The sequence below is a fragment of the Callorhinchus milii genome, unplaced genomic scaffold, assembly GCF_018977255.1.
Source record: "Callorhinchus milii isolate IMCB2004 unplaced genomic scaffold, IMCB_Cmil_1.0 Scaffold4, whole genome shotgun sequence".
NCBI classification, from domain to species: Eukaryota; Metazoa; Chordata; class Chondrichthyes; order Chimaeriformes; family Callorhinchidae; genus Callorhinchus; species Callorhinchus milii.
The window spans coordinates 32,750,870-32,763,219 of record NW_024704745.1 but is presented as its reverse complement, the minus strand read 5'-3'; the positions used below and the strand labels follow the sequence as shown (position 1 = coordinate 32,763,219).

At 47.2% G+C, this 12,350-nt stretch overlaps 2 protein-coding genes across 2 annotated transcripts in view; one reads left to right on the top strand and one right to left on the bottom strand.

Annotated features, from left to right (window-relative positions):
* The window catches only part of pibf1 (progesterone immunomodulatory binding factor 1), a 74,236-nt gene extending 71,201 nt beyond the window's left edge, over positions 1 to 3,035 (bottom strand). Inside the window, 1 exon segment of the mRNA XM_007890732.2 lies at positions 2,922 to 3,035. The gene's annotated coding sequence lies outside the window, so the exon portion shown is untranslated.
* A 1,483-nt stretch (positions 3,036 to 4,518) lies between these two features.
* Positions 4,519 to 12,350, top strand: part of dis3 (DIS3 exosome endoribonuclease and 3'-5' exoribonuclease) — a 28,519-nt gene continuing 20,687 nt past the window's right edge. The window contains exons 1-4 of the mRNA XM_007890736.2: positions 4,519 to 4,796; positions 8,383 to 8,540; positions 9,325 to 9,521; positions 10,715 to 10,788. Coding sequence (XP_007888927.1) covers positions 4,563 to 4,796; positions 8,383 to 8,540; positions 9,325 to 9,521; positions 10,715 to 10,788 — 663 coding nt within the window. The 5' untranslated portion in view covers positions 4,519 to 4,562. The remainder of the gene's footprint in view (positions 4,797 to 8,382; positions 8,541 to 9,324; positions 9,522 to 10,714; positions 10,789 to 12,350) is intronic.

Here is a 12,350-nt window from a genome sequence, read left to right as displayed (position 1 = left end):
GGCAGAGGCTGGCAATGTTGTGGAGGTGGTGGTCATGGCACAGATGTGCGGGAAAAAGGACAGTTCAGGGTCAAACAAGACACCCAGGTTCCTGTCTGGCTTAGTGAGGTTGAGTGTGCAGCCATGGATGCTGATGCTGCCAGGGCCTGAGGTGCGGAGGCGCTGGCGCGACCCAATCTGGAGGGTCTCGGTCTTGCTGACATTGAATTGGAGAAAGTTGTCCCTCATCCAGGAATTGATGTCGGACAGGCAGTTGGTCAGGACACCAGTGGTCCTGGAGTTGAGGGTGGAGGCAGAGAGATAAGAGTCGAGTGTCATCCACATACATGTGGAAATTTACCCCAGGTCTGTGCATGACGTCACCAAGGGGGAGCATGTAGAGTGAAGAGGAGGGGACCAAGGAAGAACCCTGAGGAACACCGCACGAGATGGTGTGGGGACTGGAGGAGAAGCTGTCTGCAGAGACGAAGTGGAGGCGGTGTTAAAGGTAGAACTTGAACCAGTCAGGGACAGAACCTTGAAGGTTGAGGTGGGAGGAGAGGTGGTGGAGGAGGATTGAGTGATCCACGGTGTCAAAGGCAGCGGAGAGATGGGAGGAGGACGAGGAGGCAGAGGGAACCCTGGTAGCACATGGTCAGGATGTCGTTTGTGACCTTGTGTGTTCATAGAGGGAGTGGGAGGAAAGAGTGGAGGTGGGAGGCAACGGCTCGTTCAAGGACCTTGGACAGGAAAGGGAGGTTTGAGATGGGCCAGTAGCTGGATAGCTGTGATGGGTTAAGGGAAGGTTTCTTCAAGATGGGGGTGATAATGGCTGTTTTTAGGGGGGTAGGAACAGTGCCAGATGACAGGGAGAAGTTGATGATGGAGGTTGATGACCTCCTAACCCCCTCCCAACCTGTCCACTCCCTACGTCCCCGCCTCGCCTGCCCCACTATTGGCGGGCGGGCCTTCAGCCACTCTGCCCCCACCCTCTGGAACTCCATCCCGCTGTCCGTCCACCTCGCGCCCTCCCCTGCCTCCTTCACGACCCGTCTCAAGACCCTCCTCTTCAACCGTGCCTTCGGTCGCCAACCTACCCCTACCCTCCCTGGTTTCCACCGTCCCCGATCCCGACCCCCAGCTCGGGTGCGGATCCCTGACTGTCCAGTGCCTTGGGACGTCCCCCTCTGACGTGAAAGGCACTGTACAAATACAATTTGTTGTTGTTGTTGCTCTTTTCAAGTAGCGCAATGGGGATGTTTAACATCCACCTGGACAGGCAGACAGGACCTTGGTTTAACGTCTCATCCGAAGGGACGGTTTCTCCGACAGTGTCGTCACAGGTCCCCATCTTCACCTTCACCGCCGCCGACAGGAAGAGATTACACTAACAACAACAACAACAGGAGGTTGTGTGTATATCACCTTTCACGTCGGGAGGACGTCCCAAAGCTCTGAAACCCTTTTTTATTGTTAATTTCCACTTTGTGGGGAGACAGAGAGAGAGAGAGAGAGAGAGGGACAGACAGAGAGAGGGACAGACAGACAGAGAGAGACAGAGAGAGAGGGACAGACAGAGAGAGAAGACAGAGAGAGAGAGACAGAGAGAGAGGGACAGACAGAGAGAGAGAGACAGAGAGAGAGAGAGAGACAGAGAGAGAGAGGGACAGAGAGAGAGAGAGAGAGGGACAGACAGAGAGAGACAGAGAGAGAGGGACAGACAGAGAGAGGGACAGACAGACAGAGAGAGACAGAGAGAGAGGGACAGACAGAGAGAGAGAGACAGAGAGAGAGAGGGACAGAGAGAGAGAGAGAGAGGGACAGAGAGAGAGAGGGACAGACAGAGAGAGGGACAGAGAGACAGAGAGAGACAGAGAGAGAGGGACAGAGAGAGAGAGAGAGAGAGAGGGACAGAGAGAGAGAGAGAGAGAGGGACAGAGAGAGAGAGGGACAGACAGAGAGAGGGACAGACAGAGAGAGGGACAGACAGAGAGAGGGACAGACAGAGAGAGAGAGACAGAGAGAGAGAGGGACAGACAGAGATAGGGACAGACAGAGAGAGAGAGGGACAGACAGAGAGAGGGACAGACAGACAGAGAGAGACAGAGAGAGAGGGACAGACAGAGAGAGAGAGACAGAGAGAGAGAGGGACAGAGAGAGAGAGAGAGAGAGGGACAGAGAGAGAGAGGGACAGACAGAGAGAGGGACAGACAGAGAGAGGGACAGACAGAGAGAGGGACAGACAGAGAGAGGGACAGACAGAGAGAGGGACACAGACAGACAGAGAGAGAGAGAGAGGGACAGAGAGAGAGAGGGACAGACAGACAGAGAGAGGGACAGACAGAGAGAGGGACACAGACAGACAGAGAGAGAGAGGGACAGAGAGAGAGAGGGACAGACAGAGAGAGAGAGGGACAGAGAGAGAGAGGGACACAGACAGACAGAGAGAGAGAGGGACAGAGAGAGAGAGGGACAGACAGACAGAGAGAGGGACAGACAGAGAGAGGGACACAGACAGACAGAGAGAGAGAGGGACAGAGAGAGAGAGAGGGACAGACAGAGAGAGAGAGGGACAGAGAGAGAGAGGGACAGACAGAGAGAGAGAGGGACAGAGAGAGAGAGGGACAGACAGAGAGAGAGAGGGACAGACAGACAGAGAGGGACAGAGAGAGAGGGACAGACAGACAGAGAGAGAGAGAGAGAGAGGGACAGAGAGAGAGAGAGAGAGAGGGACAGAGAGAGAGAGAGAGAGGGACAGAGAGAGAGAGGGACAGAGAGTGGAGCTTCTGTTTCAGTTACTGATCAGCAGTTCGCGTAACCGTAACAGACCCTTAACAACGAGCAGTGCCCAGACTCCACACACCCTCTCCCTGGCCTGGCCTGGCCTGGCCTGGGCCTGCGCTCACTCGCCCACACCACACCCCGCACTACACTGCACTCACCCGGTATCCCCTGACCTCCCGCCCGCTCTGTGTCTGAGCCGCTTCAAACTGCCGCCTCCAACCGGCGGCTCTCACTCACTCACTCGCCACAGCAACAGCCCCGACTGCCCGCCCGCCCACAGCGCTCACCCGCCCCGCCCCGCCCACAGCGCCGCCCAGCGGCCGGAAGTCACACCACGTTTGTAGCTCAATCATCCCAACACGAGCCCAAAAGTAGCCCAATGGTAGCACGCGCGTGGCCAATTGAGTGAGGTCAGTGCTTTTGAAACCGTGTAAGAAAAGGTTTGCAAAGGGCAGAGGGGGACACGCTTTGCGGGTTTACGTCATTTATTATTATTATTATTGCTATTTAAACATTCAGCATCCGAGCCCAAAGCTGTTTTTTTTCACACAGCGCGAAAAGAAAAATACCCGCCCGATTGGGCGTGAAGCCGCATTTGGGCGAGAGAGTCAACCTCGCTCCGAGCCTCCCGTCACAGCGCCCCCGACCGGCAGCCACAGGCCGTGTTTTGGCCAACAGTAAACATCCCGGAGTCACTCTGATTCGGAGACGGTCGTTCTCAGGAGGACGAGCGGTTGCCCCTCGCGCTCGCGTCGTACGTTTACGGTCGCATCGCAATTGTTTACTTACATCTTTACCCGAATAATTCATGTCGCCGCCACAGTAATGCTACTGAACAGTTATTGTATCATTCTTAGTGAAGCAAGTGCAGCAGAAGTCATTGAACCTAAGAAGAAAACATGTCTATTAAAAAAAAAGGATTTAAAACCGTGTGTATATGAAACAAATCGAGCACTGCAGAGAGAGAGAGAAAGTACTGTAAATGGGGTGAGGGGGGAAACAGAGTGACGAGGGAGGAGTAAGTGGAGAGGGGGCGGAGGGGGGTTTGCCACTCCGGGTATCTGGTAGTCGGCCGAGTGCGGGGCCGGGACCGGGGCCTGAGGTGCGAGAGGTTTCTGCACATTCACCTGATCACAGCCCGAACCCCGCGTGTGTGTGTGTGTGTGTCTCACTCCGTCTCCCTGTGAGTGTGAGTGAGAGTGAGCGGCAGTTTGCTGTCGGGCTGTGTGAGTGAGTGAGTGAGTGTGAGAGTGAGTGTGAGTGAGTGTGAGCGGCAGTTTGCTGTCGGGCTGTGAGTGTGAGTGAGTGTGTGTGAGTGTGAGTGAGAGTGAGCGGCAGTTTGCTGTCGGGCTGTGAGTGTGAGTGAGTGTGTGTGAGTGTGAGTGAGAGTGAGCGGCAGTTTGCTGTCGGGCTGTGAGTGTGTGAGAGTGTGTGAGTGAGTTTGCTGTCGGGCTGTGAGTGTGAGTGAGTGTGTGAGTGAGTGAGTGTGAGCGGCAGTTTGCTGTCGGGCTGTGAGTGTGTGAGAGTGTGTGTGAGTGAGTTTGCTGTCGGGCTGTGAGTGTGTGTGAGTGAGTGTGAGTGAGTGAGTGTGTGTGAGTGAGAGTGAGCGGCAGTTTGCTGTCGGGCTGTGTGTGAGTGAGTGTGAGTGAGTGTGAGTTTGCTGTCGGGCTGTGAGTGTGAGTGAGTGAGTGTGAGTGAGTGTGAGTTTGCTGTCGGGCTGTGTGAGTGAGTGAGTGTGAGTGAGTGAGTGTGAGTGAGTGAGTGAGTGTGAGTGTGTGAGTGTGAGTGAGTGTGAGACGATGCTCAAGTCCAAGACGCTGCTGAAGCGGACGCGCTCGGGGTCGGTGCTGAAGTTGGTCCGAGAGCACTACCTGAGGGACGACATCGGCTGCGGCTCCGGGCGCTGTGACCTCGCGCCCTGCGGGGAGAGCGGCAGCGGCTCAGCCCTCCAGCCCGACCCCCCCGCCCACTGCAGCAGCCTCTGCCCACAGCCTCACTACATCGTGCCCGACACCAACGTGGTGCTGCACCAGGTACTGTGGTAACAGCACTCGCCAACACGAGTACCCTCCCGAGTAATACCTCCACGAATAGTAGTAATGAGCCTCTGAATGGCGATGCCATCCCTAGTAATAGTAGTATCACTAGGAATACTGATACTGTAACAACACTAGGGATATAACGCTGGGAATAGTAATAGCATCCCTAGGAATAGTAATAGCATCCCTAGGAATAGTAATAGCATCCCTAGGAATAGTAATAGCATCCCTAGGAATAGTAATAATATCCCTAGGAATAGTAATAGCATCCCTAGGAATAGTATTTGCATCCCTAGGAATAGTAATAGCATCCCTAGGAATAGTAATAATATCCCTAGGAATAGTAATAGCATCCCTAGGAATAGTATTTGCATCCCTAGGAATAGTATTTGCATCCCTAGGAATAGTAATAATATCCCTAACCATGGTATTTCAGCGCCTTGGGACGTCCTCCTGACGTGAAAGACGCTCTATAAATGGAATCTTGTTGTTGTTGTGTTAGTATAATGTGGTCTTGGTCAGTCTGGGTGTCTTGACACACGTGAAAACCGTCACCGTGCTTAAAAGTGTGCAAATCAAACAGTTCTGTGTGTGCCATTCCAATGTGTTGCACCCTCTCTCCGTGGGGCACATCCCGCTTACCTGATTCCGGAGAGTATTAGACGCAGGTTGGCAAAAGCCAAGGCCTCGGGGGACCCCAGAGTGTGAGTTGGGGGTACAGCTGGAGTCTAATCAGCGAACACCACATAGCTTGCCATTGAAAGTACTTTGGCAAACCTCCCCGCTGCTTGTCTAACTAGGACCATCCAACCTATTAGGGCTTACAGGGTTAACAGGAGCTGAGTTGGAAGAGTCACTGTCCCTGGTGACTAGTCTGCTCCTCCCAAGTCCTACCAATGAGCCAGACAGGCTCAGTAGTGTACTAATAATAACTACGATTAGTAATAATCACCCATCTTCAACTCAAATGCCAACTGCGAGGCAATGCTGGACTTCCTCGAATCCAAAGTCGAGGGAATCCGCTCAGCTGCCACTGCAACTGCTACCCCATCTCCTCCTCCCACCCCGGCCCCTACCCACCCCTCCCTCCACACCTTTGAACCTATCCCCCCTTCCTTTCTCATCACCACCATAAAACGTATGAAACCCACCATCTGCTCCCTCGACCCCATCCCTACCCCCCTCCTTACCTCCCAGCTCCACCTCCTTGCCCCTCTACTCACTGACATTGTTAATCTCTCCCTGTCCTCTGGTACTTGTTCCCACCCCTTTGAAAACCACTGTCATCATTCCTATCCTTAAAAAAATCCCTCCTTAGACTCTTCTCTACTCCCTAACTACCGCCCCATCTCCAACCTCCCCTTCCTCTCCAAGGTCCTGGAACGAGTTGTTGCTTCTAAGCTTCTCTCCTTCCTCTCCCACCACTCCCTTCTCGAACCCCTCCAATCGGGCTTTTATGCCGCCCATCTGCGTCCAGGGCTCCCTCTGCCTCCTCGTCCTCCTTGACCTCTCTGCTGCTTTCGACACTGTTGACCACTCTATCCTCATCCACCGCCTCTCCTCTCACCTCAACCTCCACGGGGCTGTCCTTGATATGTTCAAATCGTACCTCTCACACCACCTGCACCTCATCTCCTCAAACGGCTTCTCCTCTAGCCCCTGGACCGTCGTGTGCTGCGTTCCTCGGGGCTCTGTCCTTGGTCCCCTCCTCTTCAACATCCCCTCTTGGTGACATGATCCGCAGACATGAGGTCAACTTCCACATGTATGCGGACGACACCCAACTGTACCTCTCTGCCCCCACCCTTAACTCCAGGACCACTGCTGTGCTGACAGAATGACAGAATTGACATCAAGTCCTGGATGAGAGCTAACTTTCTTCAGTTGAACGTCAACAAGACCGAGGCTCTCCTGATTGGCTCCCGTCAGTGCCTCCTCATCTCAGGCGCTGACAGTATCACCATCCATGGTTGCACACTCCACCTTACTAAGCGAGTCCAGAACCTTGGGGTCTTGTTTGACTCTCAACTATCCTTTCTACCCAACATCTGCGCCATGACCCGCTCTGCCTTCCCCCACCTCTGTAACATCGCCCGGCTCCGACACTGTCTCACACTGCAGGCCACCGAAACCCTCATACGCGCCTTCATTACATCGAGGCTCGACTATGCAAACTCACTGCTTGTCGGCCTCCACAACTCCTCCCTCCATAGGCTGCAGATCATCCAGAACTCTGCAGCTCGTGTCCTCTCCCACACCAGGCTCCACGGCCCTATCACCCCCATCCTTGTCCAACTCCACTGGCTTCCCATCACACAGAGGAGACAGTTCAAGATCCTGGTCCTTACCTTCAAAGCCCTCCATATTCTTGCTCCCCCCTACCTCTCCGACCACCCCCTACCACCCTGTTCGCTCCCTCCGCTCAGCGGGCTCCAGCCTGCTTCACGTCTCCCGCCTTGCTGCCCCACTATAGGCGGGCGGGCCTTCTGCCACTGTGCATCCACCCTCTGGAACTCCATCCCGCAGTCCCTCCGTCTTGCGCCCTCCCTTGCCACTTTCAAGACCCACCTCAAGACCTTCCTCTTCGACCGTGCTTTCAATCTCCTCCACCCCGACCCTCAGCTCGGGTCCGTAACTCTGTCTGTCCAGCACCTTGGGACGTCCTCCCAATGTGAAAGGCGCTATACAAATGTAATTTTGTTGTTGTTGTAATAGCAACAATGCTAGAAATAGTAGTAATAACCATAGGATTAACAATAGTAAAAATAACCCTAGGACTTTGAACTCCTACAGTTTAGACTGACACTACAGTGCATTGTCAGGTGCTGTCCTTTTGATGAGATAGGAACAGGAGAAGGCCCTTCGAGCCTGTTCCGCCATTTAGTTAGATCATGGCTGATCTGTACCTCAATTAATCCTTTCAATTCCATTTCCTGCTTTCTCCCCATATCCCTTAATACCCTGACCTACAAAAAATCTATCAACCTCACTCTTGAAGCTGTGGATGGATTCAGCATCCACAGCCTTTGGGGGAGAGAATTCCAGATTTTTACCACTTTTTGAATGAAAAAATCTTCCTAATTTCACTCTTCACTCTTAATTTTAAGACTATGCCCCCTTTTTTGGATTCCCCACCAGAGGAAATACCTTCTCTGTATCTACCCTATCAATCCCTTTATCATCTTAAATACCTCAATCAAATCATCCCTCAAGGGAATACGATCCAAGTTTACGCAGCCTTTCCTCGTAACTTAACCCTTTTAGGCCTGGTAACATTCTGGTGAACCTGCGCTGCACCCCCTCTAAGGCCAGTATATCTTTCCTGAGGTGTGGTGCCATGGTCACATCTGCCTCTTCATGTGGACATTAAAGATCCCATGGCACTATTCGAAAAGAGAAGGGAATTTCTTGGGAAAGTCCAGTCTGACATTCCCTCAAATAAAATTGGTTACTCACTTCAAGGTTGTGTGTGTCATAGCAAGTTGGCTGCTGTATTCACCTGCAAAATACACTGTCAGTATACTTTAAATTGTGAGTTTGAAAATGATAGGTTTCTTATTCTTGTATTCATTTCTCTTAGATTGATATCCTTGAAGATCCTATGATTCAAAATGTGGTGATTCTACAAACCGTGTTGCAAGAAGTGAGGCACCGAAGTGCCCCGGTTTACAAAAGAATTAAGGATGTTATTAACAATGCTGAGAAACATTTCTACACTTTTACAAATGAACATCACAAGTAAGACAACAGAATCAATAGTAAACATTTCTTACATTCATAGTCTTCTTCACTGTTTACAAATTAGTTATTGTATTTACAAAACATTTCAGTATTGTACACAGTTACATCAAAACAAATGTTGCCACCCATAAACCAAATTGCTTTGTTTAGAAACTTTCCTTTGTGGAAGTTGGCTCAGTGGCAGCACTCTTCATCTCTGATTTAGAAGGTTGTGATTTCAAGCCCCATGTCAGGCCTTCGCATGAGACGTTAAACCGAGTTCCCATCTGCCTGTTCAGGTGGATATTAAAAGATCTCATGGCACTTCGAAAAGAGAAGGGAGTTTCTCCCAATTTCCTGGCCAACAAACTGGAGTCCTGTAGCTCAGTGGTTAGAGCACTCGCCTCACAAGCGAGAGATCTGGGTTCGATTCCCACAGGGCGAAACCTTGGGCAAGTTTCCTTAATGCACATGCCTAATAATAATCCCTCAAGAAATCTCCTACCGTATTTCACCCACAAACATACAGTCAAGCGCTACATCAAATGCAAGGATTATTTTATCCCAAAAATGACCCAAATAAAATTGGTCACACACTCCAGGGCTGTTTGTGAGACATTGCTTTGTGCAATTGGCTGCTGCATTTCACCCACAAAATACCCATTTCACTACCTGAAAAACTGTAAAATGCTATTTCTAAAACATTTGGTTGTTAGCCTAAAATGATAACATTGTATCACAAATAGACCTAAATGACAATATGTATAAGTACATAACTTGTGGAATGTGTTACTTACTCTAGAGATACCTACATAGAGCAAGAAAAAGGTGAAAATGCGAATGACCGCAATGATCGAGCGATCCGAAAAGCAGTGGAATGGTACAATGACCACATTCAAAAATCACTGAATGACTCAGCGGAGCTTCAAACTATTTTAATAACAAATGACAGAAAAAATAAGGAGCTTGCTGAGGAAGCTGGCCTCATAGCATTCACGTGTACGTATGCATTTCATGTAATTACATATCTGCTTTGGTATAGTATAAGTAGTTGTCAGTATCCTATTCTGCATAAATTCTGTGATTTTTCCTTGTGACAGGAGAGAGGAAGATGTGAAACAGTGATGATTTCTGATTTTTACAAATGGACTTGACAAATACCTGACTGGGATTCAGTGAAGCATTATATGTAATAATAAACCTTGCATTTGACATAGCGCCTTATCATGTCTTTCATGACACATTCAAAGTGTTTAACCAGATATCACTGTGAAGTCCTCCCGACGTGAAAGGCACTATATAAATTTGTTGTTGTTGAACTGTAGTGACTGTATTTGGAGGTGATCGTATTTAATATTCAATGACTCTTCATCATGTATTCCATTCATATTATAAACGTTCATGTTCGTTTTACTATTTTTAAATGTTCTGTTTATATGTCACGTTTACTTTGTTACTGATTGCTCTATCCCGGTACAATGTTGGTGACTGAGGTTCCTATGAGTTAAGTGAGAGGTTTTGCTGCAAAGTACTATTCTTAGCAGGAATATTCAAGAATGCTCCATAAAATATAAGTGAACAATTTCATTTGCGTAATTTTATCTTCAATGGAAGATTTTTCAAAATACATAAATCACTATACAGTACTATTAAGTGTTTAGAAGTAGCAAAAGCCATGCAGCACTTACAGTGTAAATTAGAATCACATTTTATGTATAAACTTTATAGAATGTAATGTGGACAACAAACCCATTTGTGAATTAGTATCAGTTGAAATAGAGTCAGCAGGGGTAAGTACAAAGTTATAAAAAGCAAATAAGCCTAGGAATTTTGTGTTATGTTCAACTTAAATGGAGTCAAATAGTCCCAACTTTTATCTTCAGCAGAACATCAAGTACTGCACATATAGCAATTTGAAAGATGTCAATGGAACAACAGCAATTCTTGTAAATGACTGAATGAATGGTTGCTGTTTGGATGATGGTAGTAAGGAAGGGGACCATTGGACCTTGCTGAAATAGTGTATACTTTTTATTAGGATCTAGCTTTACAAAACTGGACCTATCTTACAGATTTAGTACTCTCCATTAATGGCATATCATTTTTTTGAATTGTGAAGCTGTACATTATTTTTAAAGTGGTTTCTGGTTACCTGTTGTGTTAGTAACAAACATTTCTCTTCCTGATTTTAGGTGAGGAATACATCAAAAGTTTGATTGCTAGCCCTGAACTTGTTGATCGCCTGGCTTGTATTTCAGATCTATCTGTAAGTTTCATATTAAAATTAGAAAGAGGAGAAACAGGGTTCAAGTTTAATATTGCAATATTGCTTTATTCAGGGATCAAAGGAAAATAAGAATGGCAAAAAAGCAATGATTATTGGTTTTATTTAAGATGCAGATTATTATACTACAGAAGTGTTCTTGCAAATAGGTGAACCAGAGAATTCAAGGAACTGTTTTGATGCCACTGAATCCAGCAAGTTTGGCAATGTTTCTTCATAATGGGAATTTCCAATTCTATGTATACTTTGTCAGATGTTTTGAGCAACTCTTTTATCCATTGGGCGAAGTTCAGTTGCTGGGATTGTCTTATTCTGGTTCCAATAGGACTAAGTTTGTTTAATATTCTAGATTTATTTAACCTATCTAAGGCTTTGCCAGATATTGATCAATGTCCTTTGTAAAGATGTTAATTAGCACAGGTTTAAGTGGTTCTAGCAGGAGTCTGTTTCAAAAAATTACTATTTTGTAGGTAAAACAATTCTTCAAATTTTTGGATTTGCTCCTTTGGATTTGTTTTATTTTTATTTCCAAATGTGAAATCAAATTTTAATTTAAGTAACCCGCTTGGAACTATGTTTTCTGTCAGCATTTTAAAGAATCTGGTTATGATTATCTCAATCTTTTCTTCAATGAAAACATTTAAATTTTTCTGAGTCCTTCCTCATAATTTATAGTTCTAAATTTAAGTGACAGAATAATCCGCGTCAATTTCACTTTCGAAAGTAGGCTGCCAAAAGCTGCGCATAGGATAAACCTTGCAGGATATGGTCAGACATCTTGTGAATCAAAAGTGGATCTTCATCACAGCATTACCGTTGTTTAGAAGATTTTGATGTTTAGGACATTTTAAAAAGTAACCTTTATCTAACAGTAATCTGTTCTGCATACATCTGAGATCTTAAAACACAATATAAACTAAAATATAAATAGGTTTCACCAGTTATGACTGAAGTATTCCCAGGTAATCTGCAGCAATGCAAGGAGTAGAGGCAGTACGGTTGCCTACCATACATGGTCTATAGACAGAACAAGCTTGATTTGTTGAATAGTTTTTTTTTCCTGTCCTATTCTTTGATTTTCTTATGTTCTTATGAACAGCTCCTGGACTTTGACAAAGACAACATTTAATTAGCACAACATAAGTTTATTAGGTTGTGTGTTTCCGACAAGCCCATTGTACAACAGAATATGAGAAAGGTATATGAGAAAAGGCAATCCAACCTGTTGTTGTTGTTTAGCTCCTTGTCCACAGACCATTTTGCAAAAGTTTTGTTGATGGCAATACAACAGCAACACATTAGTATTTGCATGGAATTATTAGTCTATATTTAGGTTTTGCACATACCTGTATCAGCACGACACTGTTATAAAATGGTATGAAAAATGAGCACTCTGTCCACAAAACCTTACCTCAGGGGTACATTAGCATGGTGTTGCTTAAATTTTCTGACTGTTATTAGAATAATAATAAATATATAATAATAATAATCCTTGCATTTGATATAGTGCCATATCGCAACTTCTAGATGCCTTAAAGCGCTTC